The 25,053-nt window shown below is 48.0% G+C and overlaps 1 protein-coding gene across 2 annotated transcripts in view; it reads right to left on the bottom strand.

The window, feature by feature from the left end:
• The window catches only part of BMP1 (bone morphogenetic protein 1), a 113,530-nt gene that overhangs the window by 75,177 nt on the left and 13,300 nt on the right, over positions 1 to 25,053 (bottom strand). For both annotated transcript variants that reach the window (XR_012801790.1, XM_075601453.1), the window contains exons 3-6: positions 6,918 to 7,067; positions 5,459 to 5,576; positions 1,190 to 1,368; positions 642 to 747 (exon numbers count right to left, since the gene is read on the bottom strand). Coding sequence is in view for 1 of the 2 variants with exons in the window: in XM_075601453.1 (XP_075457568.1) it covers positions 642 to 747; positions 1,190 to 1,368; positions 5,459 to 5,576; positions 6,918 to 7,067 (553 nt within the window). In the remaining variant the exon portion in view is untranslated. The remainder of the gene's footprint in view (positions 1 to 641; positions 748 to 1,189; positions 1,369 to 5,458; positions 5,577 to 6,917; positions 7,068 to 25,053) is intronic.

Here is a 25,053-nt window from a genome sequence, read left to right as displayed (position 1 = left end):
GCAGCAACGGGCTTATTCTACTTGATTCTGTGATTGACAGCACGAGCGCGGCTTCTGTGCTTCCATCTCCTCCCCCAGCCCTTCACGTGTAGAATATGTAACTCCTCTCCCTGACTCTCTCACCTGGGGAATGTGTAGCTCTGCCTCTGGCCATGTCCACACATGATGTGTCTCTGCCGCTATCTGGAGAAGGAGTAGCCCCAGTCTCACCGCATGCAGACCAGCTCAAAATGGAAAATGTATAACTCCTCCCCAATATCACCCCTAGCCTAGAGAACGTGTAGCCCTCCTGCCCCTGCCTCAACCTGGAGAACATGTAGCCCTCCAGCCCCTTCCCTCACCTGGAGAATATGTAACCCCCCCGCCCTCACCTGGAGAACATGTAGCTCCTCCCCAGCCCCTTCCCTCATCTGGAGAACGTGTAGCTCCTCCCCAGCCCCTTCCCTCACCTGGAGTATATGTAACCCCCCCCCCCCCCAGCCCTTTCCCTCACCTGGAGAACATGTAGGTCCTCCCCAGCCCCTTCCCTCACCTGGAGAATATGTAACCCCCCCAGCCCTCACCTGGAGAACATGTAGCTCCTCCCCAGCCCCTTCCCTCACCTGGAGAACATGTAGCTCCTCCCCAGCCCCTTCCCTCACCTGGAGAAGGTGTTGCGTGCGTAGTGCATGATGCTGTCAAAATCATATATCTCCCCGAGAGACTCCACCTCCTCCGGCTCCATCTTCAGGAAGTTATACTCCTGTCCTGAGGGCGATAACACCAATCAGAGAGCAGCACTAACAGGCTCGGCCCCAGGACTCATTACTACCAGAGAGCGGCACTGACGGACCTGGCCACCCAGGAGTCAAATCCACCAGAGACCAGCACAGAATAGGCACCGCCCGAGGAGTCATAACCATCAGAAAGCCACACTGACAGGCCCCACCCCAAGGGCAGTCACCCAACAGCCACTAATCAACACTTCAGAGCCCTGCTCCCTCTACTGAAGATCACCCCCTTCCTCCCAGCAGAGCGTCACTCCCTCCCACCTCACACCCCTTAAAGCATTGTTTCCTCTCCTCCACCCCTGCAGATCGTCACGCATTCCTTGACCCTACTACCTCCCCACAGAGTACTGCTCTCACCCAATTCCTCTTCACCCACAGTGTTACTCCCCCACCCCACAGAGCATTGCTCCCCCCGGTACCCGGCTGGATGTTCTCCCGGATGATGGACACATGTTCGTCTCGGTCTGGCCTGGTGTGTTCGTGCCAGAATCCGATCACATGACCCAGTTCGTGCACCACAATCCCAAACTTATCACAGTTCTTCCCGATGGAGATCGCCTGAGGGCCTCCTCCTCGCCGGCCTACGTACGAGCAGCATCTGCGGAGGGGAGGCACACTGCGTCAGCGCTGGAATAGCAGAGGTTCTGCAGTGACAGAGCTTTGTGTGTGTGTGGAAGGGAATAGCAGAGAGAGTCTGCAGAGATAGAGCTGTTAATCAGTACATGGGACTGTACTGAAATAGTAGTGGGGCTTCAGTGCAGGATGGAGAGGCAGTGACATAGTTGTGTGTGTGGAGGGGGATTGGTATAGGAGTAGCAGTGAGTGCTAGCAAGGCAGGATGTGACAGCTGCGTGTGCGTAGTAGGTCAGCACTGGAATAGCAGAGGTGCTGCACTGCAGGATGGGGTGAAGTGAGAGAGCGGTGTGTGGTGTATCAGCGCTGGGATAGCAGAGAGGTTGCACTGCAGGATGGGGTGAAGTGAGAGAGCGGTGTGTGGTGTATCAGCGCTGGAATAGCAGAGATGGTTGCACTGCAGGATGGGGAGAAGTGAGAGAGCGGTGTGTGGTGTATCAGCGCTGGAATAGCAGAGGTGGTTGCACTGCAGGATGGGGAGAAGTGAGAGAGCGGTGTGTGGTGTATCAGCGCTGGGATAGCAGAGGTGGTTGCACTGCAGGATGGGGAGAAGTGAGAGAGCGGTGTGTGGTGTATCAGCGCTGGGATAGCAGAGATGGTTGCACTGCAGGATGGGGAGAAGTGAGAGAGCGGTGTGTGGTGTATCAGCGCTGGGATAGCAGAGGGCTGCACTGCAGGATGGGGTGACGTGAGAGAGCGGTGTGTGGTGTATCAGCGCTGGGATAGCAGAGGGGCTGCACTGCAGGATGGGGAGAAGTGAGAGAGCGGTGTGTGGTGTATCAGCGCTGGGATAGCAGAGAGGCTGCACTGCAGGATGGGGAGAAGTGAAAGAGCGGTGTGTGGTGTATCAGCGCTGGGATAGCAGAGGGGCTGCACTGCAGGATGGGGAGAAGTGAGAGAGCGGTGTGTGGTGTTTCAGCGCTGGGATAGCAGAGGGGCTGCACTGCAGGATGGGGAGAAGTGAGAGAGCGGTGTGTGGTGTATCAGCGCTGGGATAGCAGAGGGGCTGCACTGCAGGATGGGGAGAAGTGAGAGAGCGGTGTGTGGTGTATCAGCGCTGGGATAGCAGAGGGGCTGCACTGCAGGATGGGGAGAAGTGAGAGAGCGGTGTGTGGTGTATCAGCGCTGGGATAGCAGAGGTGGTTGCACTGCAGGATGGGGAGACGTGAGAGAGCGGTGTGTGGTGTATCAGCGCTGGGATAGCAGAGGGGCTGCACTGCAGGATGGGGAGAAGTGAGAGAGCGGTGTGTGGTATATCAGCGCTGGAATAGCAGAGGTGCTGCACTGCAGGATGGGGTGACGTGAGAGAGCGGTGTGTGGTGTATCAGCGCTGGAATAGCAGAGCTGGTTGCACTGCAGGATGGGGAGAAGTGAGAGAGCGGTGTGTGGTGTATCAGCGCTGGAATAGTAGAGAGGCTGCACTGCAGGATGGGGAGAAGTGAGAGAGCGGTGTGTGGTATATCAGCGCTGGAATAGCAGAGAGGCTGCACTGCAGGATGGGGTGACGTGAGAGAGCGGTGTGTGGTGTATCAGCGCTGGAATAGCAGAGAGGCTGCACTGCAGGATGGGGAGAAGTGAGAGAGCGGTGTGTGGTGTATCAGCGCTGGGATAGCAGAGGGGCTGCACTGCAGGATGGGGAGAAGTGAGAGAGCGGTGTGTGGTATACACTGGCGACACACTTTATTCGAGCTCGGCTAGTCCCACGAATTCGGGTATACCCGGGTGTATTGAGGTTTGTGACTGTTTTCTGCCCGAGTGCATTGGGTTATTTTCCAGGCAGGGATTGAAGCATTTTATTCCCACTGGCTGCAATACTGCACAGTATATATATATATACTGCATTACAATTCATGAATTTATGCCATCTGGTAGACACGCGAAGCATTGCAGCCTATTAAATCCTAATCATTATCATTTAACAGATCAGCCGCCCGTCAGCCAGGCATGAACCCAGGCTGGGAAGGCAAATGCAACGGGGCTTGTCAGAGGTGAGGAGCGGCGCATTCCAGGTATCTGCCAGGTACATACTGGGTATTTGCTCGAATAAAGTGTGTCGCAGCAGTATCAGCGCTGGAATAGCAGAGATGCTGCACTGCAGGATGGGGTGACGTGAGAGAGCGGTGTGTGGTGTATCAGCGCTGGAATAGCAGAGCTGGTTGCACTGCAGGATGGGGAGAAGTGAGATAGCGGTGTGTGGTGTATCAGCGCTGGAATAGCAGAGAGGCTGCACTGCAGGATGGGGAGAAGTGAGAGAGCGGTGTGTGGTGTATCAGCGCTGGGATAGCAGAGGGGCTGCACTGCAGGATGGGGAGAAGTGAGAGAGCGGTGTGTGGTATATCAGCGCTGGAATAGCAGAGGTGCTGCACTGCAGGATGGGGTGACGTGAGAGAGCGGTGTGTGGTGTATCAGCGCTGGAATAGCAGAGCTGGTTGCACTGCAGGATGGGGAGAAGTGAGAGAGCGGTGTGTGGTGTATCAGCGCTGGAATAGTAGAGAGGCTGCACTGCAGGATGGGGAGAAGTGAGAGAGCGGTGTGTGGTATATCAGCGCTGGAATAGCAGAGAGGCTGCACTGCAGGATGGGGTGACGTGAGAGAGCGGTGTGTGGTGTATCAGCGCTGGAATAGCAGAGAGGCTGCACTGCAGGATGGGGAGAAGTGAGAGAGCGGTGTGTGGTGTATCAGCGCTGGGATAGCAGAGAGGCTGCACTGCAGGATGGGGAGAAGTGAGAGAGCGGTGTGTGGTGTATCAGCGCTGGAATAGCAGAGGGGCTGCACTGCAGGATGGAGAGAAGTGAGAGAGCGGTGTGTGGTGTATCAGCGCTGGAATAGCAGAGGGGCTGCACTGCAGGATGGGGAGAAGTGAGAGAGCGGTGTGTGGTGTATCAGCGCTGGGATAGCAGAGGGGCTGCACTGCAGGATGGGGAGAAGTGAAAGAGCGGTGTGTGGTGTATCAGCGCTGGGATAGCAGAGAGGCTGCACTGCAGGATGGGGAGAAGTGAAAGAGCGGTGTGTGGTGTATCAGCGCTGGAATAGCAGAGAGGCTGCACTGCAGGATGGAGAGAAGTGAGAGAGCGGTGTGTGGTGTATCAGCGCTGGAATAGCAGAGGGGCTGCACTGCAGGATGGGGAGAAGTGAGAGAGCGGTGTGTGGTGTATCAGCGCTGGGATAGCAGAGGTGCTGCACTGCAGGATGGGGAGAAGTGAGAGAGCGGTGTGTGGTGTATCAGCGCTGGAATAGCAGAGAGGCTGCACTGCAGGATGGAGAGAAGTGAGAGAGCGGTGTGTGGTGTATCAGCGCTGGAATAGCAGAGGGGCTGCACTGCAGGATGGGGAGAAGTGAGAGAGCGGTGTGTGGTGTATCAGCGCTGGGATAGCAGAGAGGCTGCACTGCAGGATGGGGAGAAGTGAAAGAGCGGTGTGTGGTGTATCAGCGCTGGGATAGCAGAGGTGGTTGCACTGCAGGATGGGGAGAAGTGAGAGAGCGGTGTGTGGTGTATCAGCGCTGGGATAGCAGAGGGGCTGCACTGCAGGATGGGGAGACGTGAGAGAGCGGTGTGTGGTATATCAGCGCTGGAATAGCAGAGGGGCTGCACTGCAGGATGGGGTGACGTGAGAGAGCGATGTGTGGTGTATCAGCGCTGGAATAGCAGAGGTGGTTGCACTGCAGGATGGGGAGAAGTGAGAGAGCGGTGTGTGGTGTATCAGCGCTGGGATAGCAGAGGGGCTGCACTGCAGGATGGGGTGACGTGAGAGAGCGGTGTGTGGTGTATCAGCGCTGGAATAGCAGAGGGCTGCACTGCAGGATGGGGTGACGTGAGAGAGCGGTGTGTGCATGTTGTCTCTGTGTTTTTCTTTTCAGAAGTATGGGTCATTCAGTTCAATCCTTTGGTCCAAACAATTGGTCCTTTGGTCAAACATCAAGGTAGGCCCCATCAGCACAAATAAATATATACAGATATATAATACTGCAGGTCTGGGTTTTGAGCTTGCCAAGATTGTGTATGCTGGAATAGCAGAGAGGGGTCTGTGCAGTTAGTGGGTGTATTGGGGAGTTACCCGCAGGGTCTGTAAGTGAACACAATGTAACTGTCCTCATCGCTCCTCTCCAGGAAGGTGACACAGGTGTTCTTCTCCCAGTGACGCATAGCCTGCCGGAATATAGCTCTCTGACTGCCTGTGACACACGGGGACAGAGAGGGACAGGGTGGGGAGAGGAGGGAAAGAAAAGAGGTGAGAAATAGAGAGAGAGAGAGAAAACGAGGGAAGAAGGAGAGAGTGTGGAAAAGGGGGAGGAGAGAGAGAGAGAGGGCCAGGGAGAGTAAATGGGGTAAGGAGGCAAAAGGAAAAAAAAGGGATGTGGAAAGAGGAAAAAATGGGAGGGAGAGAGAAAAGGGGCCGGGGAGAGAGAGGAAAAGTGAGGGAGAGAGAGGAAGAGAAAGGGAGTGAGGGAGAGAGAGAGAGAAAGGGAGTGAGGGAGAGAGAAAGAGAGAAAGGGAGTGAGGGAGAGAGAGAGAAAGAGAGAAAGGGAGTGAGGGAGAAAGGGAGTGAGGGAGAGAGGGAGAGAGAGAGAGAGAGGGAGAGAGAGAAGGAGTGAGGGAGAGAGAGAGAAAGGGAGTGAGGGAGAGAGAGAGAGGAAGGGAGTGAGGGAGAGAGTGAGAAAGGGAGTGAGGGAGAGAGAGAGAGAGAGAGAGAGAGAGAGAAAGGGAAAAGGGGGGATATAGGGAAAAGGGAAGTGGGCAGAGAGAAGGGAGAGAGAAACGTGAGGTGGGGAGAAAGGGAGGGCAGGTAGAGAGAGAAGGGAGGAGGTGAGAGAAAGGATGGGGAGAGAGAAAGGAGGGGGAAGAAAGGGGGGGCAAGGGGTGGTAGAGAAAAGAGGGGACAGGTAGAAAGTGGAAGGGGCAGAGAGAAAAAGAGACGGGGATAGGGAGACCGAAAAAGTAGGGGGGAGAATGGGAGGGCAGGGGGATGAGAGAGAAACAGGAGATGGAGGGAAAAAGGAGGGGGGATGTAGAACGAGAGAAAAATGGAGAGATAAAAAGGAGTGGGAAAAAAGGGAGTGCAGGGGTTACAGAGGAGGGGGAGATTGGGGAGAGAGAGGAGAAAGAAGGGTGTGGGGTAGAGAAAGAGGAGGAGAGAAAGGGAGGAGAATGATAAGGGAAAAAGAGAAGGAGTGGGGAAATGAGGGGGGGGGGTTATAGAGAAAGAGCATGTGAGTGAGAAAAGAAAGAGGGAGAAAGTGAAAATAAAGAAGAGAGGGGAGCAAAAGGTGGAGAGGCAGAGAGATGAAGTCGGAAGGTGAGAGCATGAGGAGGAGTGAGATTAAAGGGGGGAGGGTAGAGAAAAGAAGATAGAGGATGGAAGTGCGGGGCAGAAAAAAAAAAGAAGTGGGGGCAGACATATTTAAATATGACATCTTCACACCCATGAGCAGTTTATCTGCGTGACAGTCCAGCCACCTTTAAATGCCCCATGTTGTATATGCTACTCCCCCTTTGCTCCACAACCATCCACTCACCACTAAAGTTCCCACTGATGACATAAGGGATGACACCGTCCGGCCACACTCGCTCTGGCCGAGAGGTAGCTGCGCGCCTGCCACGTGAGTGCCGTCTGCCTGTCTGTATGTGTCTGCGTGTCTGTGACACGGAGCCATTCCATGTCCCACCTGCAACAGGGAACAAGAAGGGGACACACTAAATGTATGGCACAGTGACGCAGGAAGAAGGGACCAGAGAGACGTGGTGTTTGTCACTTCCACTGCAAAGGGGATCGGGGGAAGCGAGAGAGGGAGGAGGGAAAAGAGTGAGAAAGGAGGGAAACGAGAGAGAGAAAGAGGAGGGGAACGAGAGAGAGAGAGAGAGAGAGAGAGAGAGGAGGGAAATGAGAGAGAGAGAGAGGAGGGAAACGAGAGAGGGGGGAAACGAGAAAGAGGGGGACAACGACGAGAGAGACGAGGGAAATTAGAGGAATGGATGAAAATGAGTAAGAGAGAAGGATCAGGGGGAAACAAGAGAGAGGAGGGGGAAATGAGAAGGAGAGGGGTGGAAATTGAACAAGGGGAAAGGGAGAAAACAAGAGCGCGAGAGGAGTGAAAGGGAAAACGAGAGAGGAGGGAGAGGGGAAAAAAGAGAGTGTGAGAGGAGGGAGAGGGGGAAAAGAGAGAGGGTGTTGTCAAGCAACAAGAGAGCAGGGAGAGGGAAAAGGAGGCAGAGGGGGGAAGAGAGAGAGAAACAAAAAAGAAAGAGAGCCAAGAGCACTGAAGGGAGGCAATGCAAGAGGGAGAGGGTTAAAGAAGAGAGACAGAGGAAAGATGTAAAAAAAAAAGAAAAAGAGAAGAGGGGAAAACGAGAGAGAGAGAGAGATGAGAAATAGAGAGGGGAAAGAAGAGGGGAGGGAGAGGGTAGAAACAAGAGAGAAACGAATGGGGGGGAGGATAAAAGCGAGAAGAAAAGGAGCAGGGAGGGATACAATTCAAGAGGGAGATAGAAAAGAGCGGGAGAGGGGGGATACGAGAGAAAGGAAGGAGAGGGGACGGGAGGGAGAGGGGTGAGCAATGAGGGAGAGAGTAATTTAATATAGAAGTATCTTCCCAAGAACGGAATCCTACAATAAGTGGCGATGATCTGATACTGGGGGGTGGGAGGCTCAGGGGAGACATGAGGACATCCTTCTAATTTCAGGAGTGGAGGATCCATGGAGCAGACTCCCAGCAGAGGGGTGGGGGTTAATACAGGAAACAGACTGACACCAGGGGATCATATACATGGGAAATGCACAGGTACCTAATGGGGTCTGAGGGTACAGGGATGGGGTGTAAATGCCACGGCTGTAGATATCACGTGTATGTCTTACACTTTCTCTGCCAGAGGGTCCAGCAGCGCATTACGGAGCAATATGATACTGTGCAGAGCGAGGCAACAACATGCAGAGCAAGCTAATAACACGCAGAACCATATGTAACTATGCAGAGCAATCTAATAACATGCAGAGCAATGTACTGCTGTCCACTCTGGCAGTGAAGGGGTTAATACACCGACCTTTTTATGCTGACGGAGTTTATAGCACAGAAAGTGCAAAATAGTGTTTGTGTGCGTGCAAAGATGTGTTTGTCCCTGTCACTCTGCCATGACCCCTCTTTATCACGGCAGGATTGCTGCTGATGGAACACTCCATCCGGAGCCCGAGAACATCCACGTATCCCATTTTTAATTTTTTTCAATCTCTTGGCATCCACAAACAAGCTCTATCCCGGTTCTCATCACACCTCTCCCATCGCACATTCTCTGTCTCTGTTGCCACCATGTCTTCGTCTCCTGTTGATCTCTCTGTTGGTGTTCCTCAGGGCTCTGTTCTGGGACCTCTCCTGTTCTCTCTCCACACACTATCACTTGGAGACCTCATCAACTCTTTTAGCCTAAGGCCCAGGGCATGGTTACTGCTTGCTTGCTCTCGCTTGCTCTCGCTTGCTGCTGCTTGCCACTGAGCCCCTACAGTCGCAATTAAAGCGGCTTTAGTAGGGGCTCGCGCATGCTTTCCGTTGCTTGCTGAGGCGCGCTTGAACAGAGCCGACAGTGAAATTTTAAATTCACGCGCTGAGTCCGCTCACGTGACGCCTCAGCAACCAATGGAAGGAGAGCAGGGAAATGTGAACGGGGTCTGGCGCCAGCGGAGTGAGTGTACCTTCTGCCCGATCCCTGTGGCTGTCAGCCTGCGGGAGATGGAGGGGGCTTGCGCCGCCGGGGGGGAGCGGGTGATGTTCCTCCATCTGCCCGATCCCTGTGGCTGTCAGCCTGCGGGAGATGGAGGGGGCTTGCGCTGCCGGGGGTGAGCGGGTGATGTGCCTCCATCTGCCCGATCCCTGTGGCTGTCAGCCTGCGGGAGATGGAGGGGGCTTGCGCCGCCGGGGGGGAGCGGGTGATGTTCCTCCATCTGCCCGATCCCTGTGGCTGTCAGCCTGCGGGAGATGGAGGGGGCTTGCGCTGCCGGGGGTGAGCGGGTGATGTGCCTCCATCTGCCCGATCCCTGTGGCTGTCAGCCTGCGGGAGATGGAGGGGGCTTGCGCTGCCGGGGGTGAGCGGGTGATGTGCCTCCATCTGCACGATCCCTGTGGCTGTCAGCCTGCGGGAGATGGAGGGTGCTTGCGCCGCCGGGGGGGAGCGGGTGATGTTCCTCCATCTGCCCGATCCCTGTGGCTGTCAGCCTGCGGGAGATGGAGGGGGCTTGCGCTGCCGGGGGTGAGCGGGTGATGTGCCCCCTTCTGCCCCGTGTGTCTGTGTGTGTGTGCATGTATGTGTGTGTGTGTGTGTGTGTATGTATGTATGTGTGTGTGTGTATGTATGTGTGTGTGTGTGCATGTGTGTGTGTGTGTGCATGTATGTGTGTGTGTCCATGTGTGAGTGTGTGTATGTGTGTGTGTTTGTGTACCAGTGTGTATGTGTGCGTGTATGTGTGTATGTGTGTGCATGTGTGTGTATGTGTGTGTGTACCAGTGTGTATGTGTATGTGTGGTGTGTGATGTGTGTGCGCGAATATATTTATCAAAGTTGCACAATGTTAATAAATAATTTACTCTCACATGTCTTTTTTTAAATTTTTTAAATATTATATAATATACACACACACACACACACACACACACGTTCCCCAGTGACACACAAACACACAGATCACTTCAAAGTGACACACACACACAGTGATACCCGCCTCCCAAGCGCTTGCTGTCTCCTCTGCAAGGACAGCAAAAAGCTCCTGGTAGAGCGAGCGGCAGCAAGCGAGAGCGAGCGGCAGCACCTAAGTGCTTACTATGTCCAAGGCCTTAGGTATCAAGTCTATGCAGGCGATACACAGCTATATCTATCGACCCCTACCTCACTCCTGCAATACGGCACCAAATCTCTGATTACCTCCTCGCTATAACCCCATGGATATCTCAAACTAAATGGGGTCCCACGTGCCAAGAATATATTTCACATTTGTGCGTGTTCATCAAACTTTCAGTGCTAGAAAGTAATACAAACCTTCATACAATGCGTATAGATCAAGGCTTCATACATACGACACATCATTTGTTGTTTGAAATAGCCTTCAACTGATGTTCGTAAATATTAATTACTAGCTGAGAGACCCGGCGTTGCCCGTGAGTTAAATTTCCCGCTCCCTCCTCTCCCCCTATTTCAGGAGGGGGGGGGGGCAGTGGACAGGACAGGAGGGGGAGGGACAGTGGACAGGAGGGGGGGCAATGGACAGGACAGGAGGGGGAGGGACAGTGGACAGGAGGGGGGGACAGTGGACAGGAGGGGGGGGGCAGTGGACAGGGGGGGGCAGTGGACAAGGGAGGGGACAGGAGGGGGGAGGACAGTGGACAGGATGGGGGAGGGACAGTGGACAGGAGTCGCCCTTACCGCACAATTTCAACTCTGCACCCCCCTTACCCTATAATAAACATAGCCTTCTCTGACGTTGACCTGACCTGCCTTTTAGTCTTTTAGCAGCCACCAAAAATGGAAACACACAACCTTTTATACCACCCCATTTTAAAACCACACCACCCTCCCATTCGACTTCCACCCCCCCCCCCCCCCCCCTCCACTTACCTTCCCCCTCGGCGCGCCTTCCCCCTTCAACAGGGGGGAGCAGGGCAGTGGCGGCCGCATGGGACATGCCCTTCCCTCCGGGAGATGGCAACGGGGGGAGGGGCAGAGCAGCCTCTTCCGATCGCCGCCCAGAGGGGTGCACAGTTTAAATCGTGCGGTAAGGGTGATGCCAGGGTGGAGTAGTGCGGAGCGCCATTTTAATATTGTGAGCCGGTGGTATAGGGGGGGAAGGTGCGCCGAAGGGGAAGGTAGCGGGGAGGTGATGGCGGGGAGGGGAGCTGTGGGTGAGAGAGGGGGTGATGGTGGGGAGGAGCCAGCGGGGAGGTGAACTGTGGGTGAGGGGGGGTGATAATGGGGGGGGAGCCAGCGGGGAGGTGAGCTGTGGGTGAGGGGGGGTGATAATGGGGGGGAGCCAGCGGGGAGGTGAGCTGTGGGTGAGGGGGGGTGATGGTGGGGGGGAGCCAGCGGGGAGGTGAGCTGTGGGTGAGGGGGGGGGGGTGATGGTGGGGGGGAGCCAGCGTGGAGGTGAGCTGTGGGTGAGGTATGGTGAATGTGATGGGGTGAGAGTCTGTGGCAGTATGTGTGTGTGTGTCACAGTGGAGTAGGTGTGTCTGTGATGTCAGCGTACCTGTTGGCCAATGAGGGTCGCGGACCCACGGATTCACCACATCTAGTAACAATCTCACAAAATTCAATTTTATATATATAGATTTGTGTAATATTATTTCTATAGCCAAACTGTGAAAATAATACATTTTGATAGCCTATTGTATATAATGAAACATCCATGCAGTGTCAAATACATTTTGGGGTTGATATTGGTTATGCCAGGGTTTACACCAAGATGAACTTGGCAGACGATTTTAGACTTATTTTTGTGGTGCACCGAAACATCATTTTCTTTAATATATATATTATAAACATCTGTATGACTAGCGCAGTGCATTTCTGGGTGCCTGAAGAAATTAAAACGAATTGTTGATGCTGATGGTGCGAAGACATTTTAGGTTACTACATAGGCGCACGCAAGCTCAATATTCCCTACGCCAATTTTACACCAGAAAATGTGCGACGCAGTACATATTTAAAATGAAGTTTCTCATGTTTCCTCCTAAACTTGGTGAAATATCCCCTTTTTCCATCACAATAAGTGAAACCACCATCTATCCTGTTGCCCAAGTACGGTGGCAAGGACTCCTCCCTTTCTTTCTTCATTTACATGGGTAAAATGTGTCTCTTCCTCCTCGATAACATTTCCAAGATCTGCCCTTAACTCTGTCAATCTACTGCTGAAACTCTAATGCATGTCCTTATCCACTCCATGTAGATTATTGTAACCTACTCCTAACAGGCCTCACTGCCACACAACTTTCTCCTTGGCAATCTATTTCAAATTCTGCTGCTAGAATCATTTCACTTTTTCCCAGAACAGCCCTGCTCATCTCCTTCATAAATCCCTCTCCTAGCTTCCCATTAAGTTTTCGATCGCCTACATAGTTCTCCTTCTTACCTTCAAGGCTCTCCACTCTTGTGTTCCTCCCTACATATCAGCGTTGATGTCTTGTTATGTCCTAGCTGGTCTCTTGCGCTCACTGCTCATAATTGTCTCTTTCAATCCCTTCCTGCTCCATGGCTTTCTCTTCCCTTAAAACTTTTTCCCTCACTGCCCCTTACCTGTGGAACTCCATCACACTCAGTATACGCCAAGCACCTTCTCTCCTCACCTTTAATGCAAACCTAAAAAACACACCTTCTGAATAAAGCATTTCAATAGCCTGAACTTATTGCTACTGTCCCACACCCATAGTCGCACCTACCAACCATTGTGGCCAAGCACTGCCATCTACTGCACTTATCCCCTCACCTGCGGTCTCTGTAAGTCTCCCAACATTCCACTTAAATTGTAAGCTCTCCGGGGCAGGGATTTCCTTTCCGATTGCCTGACTTTGTTTGTTGCATGAGTTCTCTTTATTCTATTGTCTCTTTTGTATAGGTCTGTGTACACTGTTGGCGTAATATAAATAAAAATACACACACACAGATATAAATATCCATACACATATATATATATATACTTAGGGGAGAGGTAGAGAAAGAGGGCAGAGAGGGAGGGAGGGGAGAGAGCGGAAATAGACTGTTGAAGATAACACAGCTTAAAGACAACAAAGCAGCAATTTATGTTTGGGAAGAAGCATATCATCGCACTCAAACAAGTCAATGGATCACCAATAAACGTAATTATACAGAGGGTTGAGGATTTCTACATGAAATTGTACAAATATGCAGATAACACAGAGCATAATCCAGGAGAGGAAGAGCGAGATGAACCCCCCCCCCCCCCCCCCCCAATAATGTACTACAGTATATGTCCTCCCAGAAGAAGTGGCAAAGGCAATAAAATCCATGAAGAATGGGAAGGTTCCAGGGGAAGATGGAATTACAACAGAAAGCTTGAAAGAAACTGGGGAAGAGGTAGAGAAAATCCTTGCAAAACTCTTTACATGGTTCTTGAAAAATAGGAAAATTTCAAAGCCACAGTTATCTTCTTCCATAAGACAGGAGAACTACAGACCAGTCACTTATACCATTTTTTACAAAGATACCCACTATTGTAATCAGCTGTAACAGACCCTGGACTTCCCCCAGCCTAGAGAACAAACAGGATTTTGCTGTGGATACAACACAATGGACCACATCCAAGTCGTACAAGAAGTGATTTCCCAAAGTAATGAATACGATCTACCACTCAGCTTAGGATTCATAGATGATGAAAAAGCCTTTGTTTCTGTCTACACCTCAGCAGTTTTAAAGGCATTAAGAAGACAAAGCGTTAATGAAGCGTACATTGATATTATAAAGAACATTTACGAGAATGCCACATCAACCATTAGATTACAGGAAGATACAAGCAAGATAAGGATCAGCAAGAGAGTGCGGTAGGAAGACAACATGTCACCAAAGGTTTTCACTGCAGCACTTGAAGAATAGTTTGAGACATTAGATTGTGAGGAAAAGGGAATCAAAATCAACAGTGAAGATTTGAGTCACCCACGATTTGCAGATGACTGGGTTTTTTTTTTTTGCCACAAGTCCAGGAGACCTCCAATAACAGATCAGAGAAAGATTGTGGGCCTCCGTATCAAACTCAGCAAAACCAAATTGACGTTAAACCAATGCATCAACTCTGCAAAGATCTAAATAAATGGAAGACTATGTCTACCTTGTTTGTACTTTTATACACTCTTCTCTTTCCTTATCTAACACTTACTCTGGGAGCACAGCTGAGTCAAACGTTTAAGTGCGTTTGAGCCTAGCCGTCGGATCTCGGATGAGGAGCCCAGCTGAACCTGACAGTGGATTCTTCTGAAAACAACTGAAGCAGCTGAGATTCCAGCCTTTTGCCTGTTTCCATCTGCTATCTTGTAAGTGCAGATTTTTATAGCAGGATTTTGCTTTTATAATTTATAGAGTACACTATGGTTTGTCTCTTTTTCTATCTCTCCTGTGCGCTTTAGGTCCACCTTTTTTCTACACAGGGGATGGTACTCGACTGGATTCCAAGGAATATCAAAAGAATCGTTATTGGAGGCTTACGGACTTGTGGCAAAAATAACAATGTCCTCTGCAAATCGTAGGTGACTCAAATATTCATTGTTGATTTAGATTCCCTTTTTTCCTTCTAATTTAACGTCTTAAACAATTCTTCAAGTGTTGCTGTTGAAAGCTTTGGTGACTTGGAGTCTCCCTGCCGCACTCCCTCGCTGATCCTTATCTTGCTTGTATCTTCATGTAATTCTAATGGTTAATGTGGCATTCTCGTAAATATCTAATAATAGCAATGTACGCTTATTCGAAATGTGGTCTTCTTAGTGCACTTAAAACAGCTAACGGTGTGGACAGAATCAAATGCTTTTTCATATTCTACCAATTATAAACCAAGCTGTAGATTGTATTCAGTACTTTGAGAAATTACTTCTTATTCAACTTTGATGCGGCCCATTGTGTTGTATCCACTACAAAATCCCGTTTGTGTTCTGGGCCAAGCAAAGTGCAGGGTCTGTTGCAGCCAATTAAAAGAGTATCTTTGTAAAATTGTTGAAAAAGTGATTGGAAGTAGACTGACTGGTCTGTCGTTCTTGAGGTCTTCTTTGTCTCCTTTCTTATGATGAGGTTACTATGGTATTCCTCCACTGTTCAAGGACTTTCCTGTTGTTCAAGCAACATGTAAAGAGCTCTGCGAGGATTTTCTCTACTTCTTCCCCAGCTTCCACCAAGATTGTAGTTTTAATTCCATCTTCCCTGGGGCCTTTCCATTCTTCATGGGTGTTGTTGCTTTTGCCATTTCTACTGGAAGAAAGAATGGTTCAGCAGTGGTGGTTTCTTTGAGCTCTTTATGTTTGATTATGCCTTGTGTTATTGTACAGTAAAATAGAAATACCACTTGTGGTGCATTTGCATGTCTCAGACAGGTCTGCAACCCTATCTTTCCCCATTATCTCTTAGCAAACAGTGTTCTTGTACAATTTCATGTAGAAGTCCTCAACTCTCTTTATAAAAATGTATTGGCTTTTTATTGTCACCAGTGCAATGATTTGCTTCTTCCCAATCATAAGTCGCTGCTTCATTTCTTTGAAACGTTTGTTATGTTCAATAGTCTTCTTCACCATATCTCCGTAAAACGTTCTTACATCCTCAGTTATACCCTTGAAGGTCGTCTGGCACAGCTCTATATATTAGATTGTTGTTCTTGCATCTTCAGATTGCTTTATTTCTTGTTGTTTCCTCAATAACTGCTTCGTATATGCTATTTTCTTATCCTGTAGTTTGTTAGCGATTCCCCCCCACCGTTCTCTCTGCACTTTCAGCTATAATCTTTATAAAGTTCTCCATTGTTTGTCTACGTTTGCCCTTGAATTTCGAGCAAGCTGAAGCATCAACACACACATACATATAAGGAAAAAACAAAGAAGCGTGTGCTCCACAGTATAGATCAATTTAATATAACAATGATGAATAGGTTTCAAAGATTAAAAACACTCCCAAACAAATCATTCTTTCAAACTTATTAGCAAATGTGTTACCACACTGGGTTCCACTGGAGGACGTAAGGGAAGCTCTAGCGACTGCGTCTTCAGTGCTTATAGATGTCCGACGAAGCGTCCCAAGCCACCAATATCCAAAAGGTGCTAGGATGAAATAGTATGGGACCGGGCTGCACCGTCACATAAAGGGACACCTCTCCAAATGACCCTAGGTCCAAATCGTGGCTGCTGCCGTGCTCGTGAACACCTCCTCAGGAGTGAGGAAGTTCCAGCTTTGCAATGAAACGAGTTGGGACGGCCCTTTATTGGAGCTTTGTTTCAGCCTATCAGAAGCTCTCCATACTAGAGGAATTCAGGCAGTGACGGTTACATAGTTACATAGTTACATAGTAGATGAGGTTGAAAAAAGACGTACGGCCATCAAGTTCAACCTATGCTAAATTTAGACAACAGATACTTTATCCTATATCTATACTTACTTATTGATCAAGAGGAAGGCAAACAAAAAACCCCAGAGTCATATCATCCAATGATATCTCATAAGGGGAAAAATAAATTCCTTCCTGACTCCAAGAATTGGCAATCGGATTAATCCCTGGATCCAGATCCTTCCCATGTTTTACTTATTTGGTATATCCCTGTATACCTTTCCCTTCTAAAAACATGTCCAACCTTTTTTTGAACAAACCTATTGTATCTGCCATCACAGTCTCCATGGGTAATGAATTCCACATTTTAACTGCCCTTACTGTAAAAAACCCTTTCCTTTGTTGCTGGTGAAATCTCCTTTCCTCCAACCTTAAGGGATGGCCCCGAGTCCTTAGTTCTGGCCGTGGGATGAATATTTATTTTGAAAGCTCCTTGTACTGTCCCCGAATATATTTGTATATAGTTATCAAATGCCCTCTTAGACGCCTCTTTTCTAATGTAAATAAATCTAATTTCGCTAGCCTCTCCTCGTAAGTTAGATTGTCCATCCCCCATGGGCACTATTGCTAAGCCTGCTGTCTACAAGCACTCCTAAATCCTTCTCCATCCAGGATTCCTCTAATTTATCCCCATTTCATTTGTAATTCGCCTGTTTATTCTTCCTCCTCAAATGCATAACCTTACATTTATCTGCATTAAACCTGTGTATTAAAACGGTGGAGCAAGCGACAGGTTTGTTTGTTAGCCTCATCGAGGTAGAAACATAGTTACGCGACCCCCAGCAGAAAAACACAGGTGGTGTCCACGAGCAGCTACAATTTGGACCTATAGGTGCCCCTTTATGTGATGGTGCCATACTATTTCATCCAAGCAAGGAATTGGCTGTTTCCCCTGGAAGCTGCTAGGTCACCATACATATCCATATGTATACACACCATACATTTTTGAGCTGGTGATACATGGACACTTTTTTGGTTACTAAGAAACATTTTATATATATATATATATATATATATATATATATATATATATATATATATAAATATATAGCCTCTTTCCTAAAGTTTATTGGGATTTTTATTTTTCATTTTCTAGCACTTTGTGCCCAGTATGTACACATACACACACACACACACACACACACATATATATATATATATATATATAAAATAAAAAAATAAATAGATGATACCGTTCTGTGGCTAACGAAATGCTTTTATTTGTGCGAGCTTTCGAGATACACTGATCTCTTCTTCCGGCGATGAAGAAGAGATCAGTGTATCTCGAAAGCTCGCACAAATAAAAGCATTTCGTTAGCCACAGAACGGTATCATCTATTTATTTTTTGATTATTGAAGCTCGGCTAACACGGTACTGATACCTCTACATATATATATATATATATACACATACACACACATTTGTAACACATTATTTATTATATTTACAGTGTTTATAGTCACCTATCATAGTGACTTTGGTTATATACCTATTAGCAGTGTTCGACAAACCTATACATTTGCTCGCCCCGGGCGAGTGGATTTAACCCCCGGGCGAGTAAATATTGGCCCAAGCAGCACACGTTTGGTACTAGGTGGCGAGTAGATTTTTTGGTGATTTGTCAACCACTGCCTATTAGTATTAGATATATCCTTTTTGGTTACTAACAAATATATATATATAGTGCAGAGTAAATTAGTTCTTCAGTATTAGGTGATACCTTTTTTATTTGGCCTATATGTCATAGGACAAGCTTTTGAGAGTTCTACTCTCTTCCTCAGGTCATACTGGTTTACAAAGGAATCTATGCCTAAAACAGATTTTTATATATATATATATATATATATATATATGCAAATATAGCTGTATGCTCATCTGCATGTCTTAGGCAGGTCTGCAACCCCGCCTTTATATATACATATACACACACACACACACACACACACACACACACACACACACATATATTTAGTGTGTGCGTTCTTGGTACTTATTACAAGGTTGTACTGAGCCTACAGTAGTTATTAGAAACTCATGTTGGAATTCCAGGGCTTGTTGCGACGGCTTGGATACTTGCCTGTGAGCATACAATACAGATAAACAGACAAGTCCTGCCTGTTATACATCCATGTCGAAAAGTGCCCTTTGCTCTACGTCAGCAAGGATCGAAGCCCTGCAACGGATACAAATAAGTGAGGAAGAGACAGGCTGAGTGAGCAAATACCTAGATCCTAGAGAACTTCATAAAGCTATGAAAAGGGAACACTTCAGACTGCCAACCAGAGGCTCCGTTTCCCCGGAAATGACAGATTCCTATGATTATGAAGATATTGAGGGTGTCAATCAGAGAATCAACATCGTCACAACAGAAAACATACGCCGTGTATGTGGAGTTTTGTTTACCGTATCAAAATACAAAGTAGAAGTATAACCTTAGTAATAGAAAGATAGTGGGCTGGCACCCTGGTGAAGGAGACTCGACGTTTCGGGCTGAAAACTGCCCTTTGTAAAGAGTCTGAAGCGGTAGGAAGAGATGCTTCTTTATACACTCACACACATTAATTGTTTAGTGATTAGAGGCGGCCGCCATCTTGAGGCTCCATGGATGACAGTTATTTGGGGTTCAACTAAATGAGAACATGATTGTAGGCTTCAAAAAGATCTTGAAAGCAACCAGAGATGAAAAATTGAAATGAAATACCGAGACATTTCTTTTTGGGGTTATATTGGAAATGTTGTTTCCCATGAAGGTTTAAAATCAGACAAAAGAAAAGTGTCAGCCATTTAAATGATGTGTCGTCCGTATTCCATAAAGGATGTAGTTCCTGGGCATGGTGAACTACCTTGAAAAGTTTATTCGTAATCCATCAACAACAACAAAAAGACAGCACCACTGAGGAGACTCCTAGAAACTAGGAATGGTTGTGGGGCCCAGAGCAGGGGGAATCATGGGAAATTATCAAACAACAATTCATGCAGGAACTAATGTTGATGTTTTACAGTATACACAAGGAAGGCCTATTAAAATTTCAGGAGATATATCACAGTTGGGACTGGGTGATGTAATTCTCCAGAAGTGCAATCATTGTTGGCAGTCCGTGACCAACGCCTCCAGGTTACTGACTAATGTGAAAACCAGATATGCACAGATCGAGAAGGAGTTTTAAGGCATATTGTCTGCCTGTGAATTATTTAATCAATATATTCATAACAAGACAGTGGTAATAAAAACAGATCACAAGTGCTTGATAGCCATATTTGGTAAACCATTAAATGACTCCTCTTTAAGGCTAAAAAGTAAAATAATAACATTTCAGAAGTATGATTTAGTTGCAACTTATATGGCAGGTACATTCATGTTTCCAGCAGACACTTTTCAGAGCAGTCAGTGACTCCATCAATGCATGATGAGAAGACCTCAGAAATGAATGCTTATCTAATTGTAAAGTCAATGCCCATAGCCAACAACCACCTGCAAACAATCAAACGAGAAACAGAAAAGGATGAATCACTAAGTATCCTTGCAGATGTCATAAGAAAAAGTGGTTGGATGAGAAGGAAAACGGCTCTACAAGTGCAAGTGACTACTGGAACTGCAGACATGAACTTTTAGTGAGAGAAGGAATTATTTTCAAGGGCACTAAGATTGAAATACCAGTAAGCGTTCAAAAAGTAATTCAGCAAAAAGGAAATTATTGAGCTTGAATCAAAACACTGCAAATGTTTTAGAAAACTGTTTTAAAGGCTTAAAATATAAACTATGCAGAGAAAGTAGACTGACTTATTTACAAGTGTAACCCCCCCCCCCTATGGGTTACCATGGCCTTAAGGCTGCGCTTATAGTGCCAGTGACAGCGACGCCGCGTCAAACGAAATGCTTTGCCGTCGGCGCGTGCGCTTATAGTAAGCACGAGGCAACGGCTTGGTCGCGATCGCTGGAAGACATCTCAATTTGATTTTTCCAGCAACTGCAGCCTGACGTCACGTCGCCAGCACTATAAGCGTAGCCTAAGGGGTTAACGGTGTGGGCCTACCTACGGTATAGAAGAATGCCTTTTCATATTACATGGTGCTGGGGTGAGTCAGCAGAGTTAAGCCCCGCCCACTGCTGCCTGGATAAGGGACATATATAGGAAGTGAAAGATTCCAGGAGGGAGGTTCCTGGAGGAGTGAGTGGCGTGTACAGTATATAGTGGAGAGGTATGTTCCTGAGTATGTAGGAAAGAGCTGGCCCTGTTTGTTATGTTCCAGTTAGGGAAAGTGCCCCTTCAAGCAGAGCCCTGAGATATGGCCAAGGTGACCACAGTGGGTCACAAAAGAAGAGGTATGCATAAAGTGACCATACGTACCGGTTCAACAGGGACAGTACCGGTATTTGATCACTTGCCCCAAACCTTTTTAGTCCCCAGCTGCGGCTCAGCTTCCTGCATACCTCCCCTGTCATCAGCGTCGGACCCGCCTCAGGAACGCGGGCACAACGTCTGCAACTGCCAGTGCGCGGGAGCAACATAGGACCGGAGGCCTTCCCAGTCCCCCCCACAAAGGTAAAGCGTGTGTGTGTATATTTTTTCTTGGGGGGAGCTGTGTGTATGATTCTTGGAGGAAGGTGGGAGCTAGGTATGTGTGTCTTGGCGGGTGCAGCTGTGTGTATGTGTCTTGGGGGGGTGAGCTGTGTGTGGCTTGAGGGTGAGCTGTGTGTATGTGTCTTGGGGGGGGGAACAGTATGTATGTGTCTTGGGGGGGAAACTGTGTGTATGTGTCTTGGGGGAAAGGTGTGTGTGGCTTGGGGGTGAGCTGTGTGTGTGTCTTTTTTATTTATTCATAAAATGTTTTACCAGGAAGTAATACATGGAGAGTTACCTATCGTTTTCAATTATGTTCTGGTCTTAGGGGGGAGGTGTGTGTGTCTTGGGGGAGAGCTGTGTGTGTGCTTCTTGGTAGAGGGAAGCTGCGTATGTGTGTGTCTTGGGGGGGAGCAGTGTGTGTGTGTTGGGGGGGGAAGGTGTGTGTGTCTTGGGGGTGTGATGTGTGTGTCTTGGGGGGAGATGTGTGTCTTGGGAGGGGGTGTGTATGTGTCTTGGGGGACTGGTGTGTGTGTATGGGGGAGAGCTGCGTGTGTGCTTCTTGGGAGAGGGGAGCTGTGTATGTGTGTGTGTCTTGGGGGGAGCACTGTGTGTGTCTTGGGGGGGAAAGGTGTGCACGTCTTTGGGGGGAGGTGTGTGTGTCTTGGGAGGGAGGTGTGTATGTGTCTAGGGGGAGCTGTGTCTGTGTCTTGGGGTAGCTGTGTCTGTGTATAGGGAGAGCTGTGTGTGTGTCTAGGGGGAGAGCTGCGTGTGTGCTTCTTGGCGGAGGGGAGCTGTGTATGTGTGTGTGTCTTGGGGGGAGCACTGTGTGTGTCTTGGGGGGGAAAGGTGTGCGTGTCTTTGGTGGGAGGTGTGTGTGTCTTAGGGGAGCTGTGTCTGTGACTTGGGGGAGCTGTGTCTGTGTCTTGGGGGAGCTGTGTCTGTGTCTTGGGGGAGCTGTGTCTGTGTCTTGGGGGAGCTGTGTCTGTGTCTTGGGGGGGAGCTGTGTGTGTGTCTTGTGGGGCAGCTGTGTGTGTCTTGTGGGGCAGCTGTGTGTGTCTTGTGGGGAAGCTCTGTGTGTGTGTTGGGGCATGAGAGAGAGAGGGGTGAGTGAGAGATGATTAATAAATAATGTTGTATTTTATTTATTTAGGTTTGTCACTAAAATATGGTCACCTTAGGTATGCACGCAACAGAGGTCCCCATGAGCGAATCCCCAGGGTGCAACCGGACCAGCTCTGCAGGCAGGTCCCCTCTTGCCTCAGCACTAGTCTGCCTAGAAGTGGCAGTTCACACAGTAGAGCAGGATATAGATCCATTACCCAGATTGAGTCGGCCAGGGCCAGAGAAGGGGCGACTAATGATAGAGCGTAATGGATGTTATGCAGAATGGGGACAGCTCAGTTAATCCAAACACCTCTAAGAATCTGCACCTCCGCAGGGGGTTACAGTAAGTGAGGGCACACAGGGATGCAACATACAGTATAAGAGTAAAAACAACTGAAAGGAAACAATGTAACCTGTAAATATGTGTACTGTGATGAATGAGAAAGACGTGCAAAAAAAGAGTGTTGCTTGTACTACAAAAGTTCCTGGCGCCCATCATTTCCATCTTTGCTAACTCGTCGCCCAGGCGCACGAAGCCTGGACCCTGATAAGGCCTGTTCTATAGTGCGCGCTGCTGGGCGCCGCGCGTTTCGTTTAGATATTGCAGGCGGTGACGCGGGCGACTAGGGGGCGTGACAGTGTTAGGGCGCGCTCTGATTGGCCTATAATTTTCATTACATTTTCTCCTGTCTGCGCGTGCGTCCCATCTATACGGATGCCAAACGCAGCCAACTATGATTGACGCGCGCTCACGGCGGAGGAATCGCGAGCACTATAGAAGAAGCCCAAGGTAACCCCTTCTGAGTTGCTAATATAAGAGGCACTGATGTAAACTCCCTAGCAGCCGGGCAGATAGGGTTACACATGGAATTTAAAAGCACTATTTAATAGTCGCCGGATATTATTCTTTGTGTGCAGAAATTTGCATGCAAAGCAATAAGCTTAACTACAAATCAGTGATAGCAAGTATGAAGGGCACATTTCCCAGACATTGTATTCCAGATTAAGACTACAGTGATGACTGGTGAAAGGTCCGTGTTGGAACTGAAACGTTGCTGCCGTCTCTCTGTGTTGCTGAAATAAACGATCGCTTTTTTACAATACTTTCTTGTAAGTGACACCGGGGCGGTCATTTCCCAGCGCTGAAGTTAGGCCATTTGCCAGAAATGGGGATATTTTTCACGCAACATCTAGTTTAAATCACCCTCCATCAAGCAGATTGGTTGTAAAAGCTCCATCAAGACGGTAAAGGACCTTACGAAAAATACTTTTTACTGAGGGGGCCATTAGCATAGAGTTTTATTCATTCACACCACTGAACAATTAGTTTTTTTTGTTCAGCCCAATTGTTGACAGGGAGAAGGGTTAAGTCAAATTTACTGATCATTAACACCTTGCTGAAATCTCAAGACAATGAACAAATAAGAGGGATGTAAGAACAACAGCAAAGGAAACTATTACTTTAACAGAGTATCCGACAATCTTCCACAGCTTAGCCCAGGGGTGTGAAATCGCTATAATTATAGATCCCTGCTGAATAGATGCACAAGGCAAACTGCTCTTGCAAATTCACAATACTACTCAATTCTTATCAATACACATCAAATCCTACAAAATTCTGAAATGTTCATTAACATTTATTTAACGTGTTAATCATTTTGAACTTGTTTATTAATGACCTTGAGGTTGGCATCGAGAGCAAAGTCTCCATCTTTGCTGATGATACTAAATTGTGTATCAGAGCAGGATGTAATTTCTCTCCAGAAGGACGGGAGAGACTAGAAACGTGGGCAGGTAAATGGCAGATGAGGTTTAATACAGATAAATGTAAGGTTATGCATTTGGGATGCAAGAATAAACAGGCGACTTAAATGGGGATAAACTGGGGGAATCCTTGATGGAGAAGGATTTAGGAGTGCTTGTAGACAGCAGGTTTAGCAATAGTGTCCAAAGTCATGCAGTAGCTGCAAAGGCAAACAAGATCTTATCTTGCATCAAACGGGCAATGGATGGAAGGAAAGTAAACATAATTATGCCCCTTTACAAAGCATTAGTAAGACCACACCTTGAATATGGAGAACAATTTTGGGCACCACTCCTTAGATAAGACATTATGGAACTAGACAGAGTGCAGAGAAGAGCCACCAAATTAGTAAAGGGGATGGACAATCTAACTTATGAGGAGAGGCTAGCTAAATTAGATTTATTTACATTAGGAAAGAGGCATCTAAGAGGGGATATGATAACTATATACAAATATATTCGGGGACAGTACAAGGAGCTTTCAAAAGAACTATTTATCCCAAGGACGGTACAAAGGACTCGGGGTCATCCCATAAGGTTGGAGGAAAGGAGATTTCACCAGCAACAAAGGGAAGGGTTCTTTACAGTAAGGGCAGTTAAAATGTGGAATTCATTACCCATTGAGACTGTGATGGCAGATACAATAGATTTGTTAAAAAAAAAGGTTGGATATCTTTTTAGAAAGGAAAGGTATACAGGGATATACCAAATAAGTAAACATGAGAAGAATGTTGATCCAGGGAGTAATCTGATTGCCAATTGTTGGAGTAGGGAAGGAATTTATTTTTCCCCCTATGAGATATCATTGGATGATATGTTACTGGGGTTTGTTTTTGTTTGCCTTCCTCTGGATCAATATACTGTAAGTATAGATATAGGATGCAGTATCTGTTGTCTAAATTTAGCATAGGTTGAACTTGATGGACGCATGTCTTTTTTCAACCTCATCTACTATGTTGCTATGTTACTATGTAATATAATTGTGGAAACCCTATATCTTCCAAGAACCTTCCAGTATCAATAATAATTATGTCATTGTGTCTGATAACTCAGGCATTGGCAACACATTCAATGAATACAGTACTTTGTGGGGTGGGCTGCTTCTTCATTATCAA

The sequence above is a fragment of the Ascaphus truei genome, chromosome 5, assembly GCF_040206685.1.
Source record: "Ascaphus truei isolate aAscTru1 chromosome 5, aAscTru1.hap1, whole genome shotgun sequence".
Lineage (NCBI taxonomy): Eukaryota > Metazoa > Chordata > Amphibia > Anura > Ascaphidae > Ascaphus > Ascaphus truei.
The sequence above is the reverse complement of the archived record's forward strand: the minus strand, read 5'-3'. Positions and strand labels throughout refer to the sequence as shown.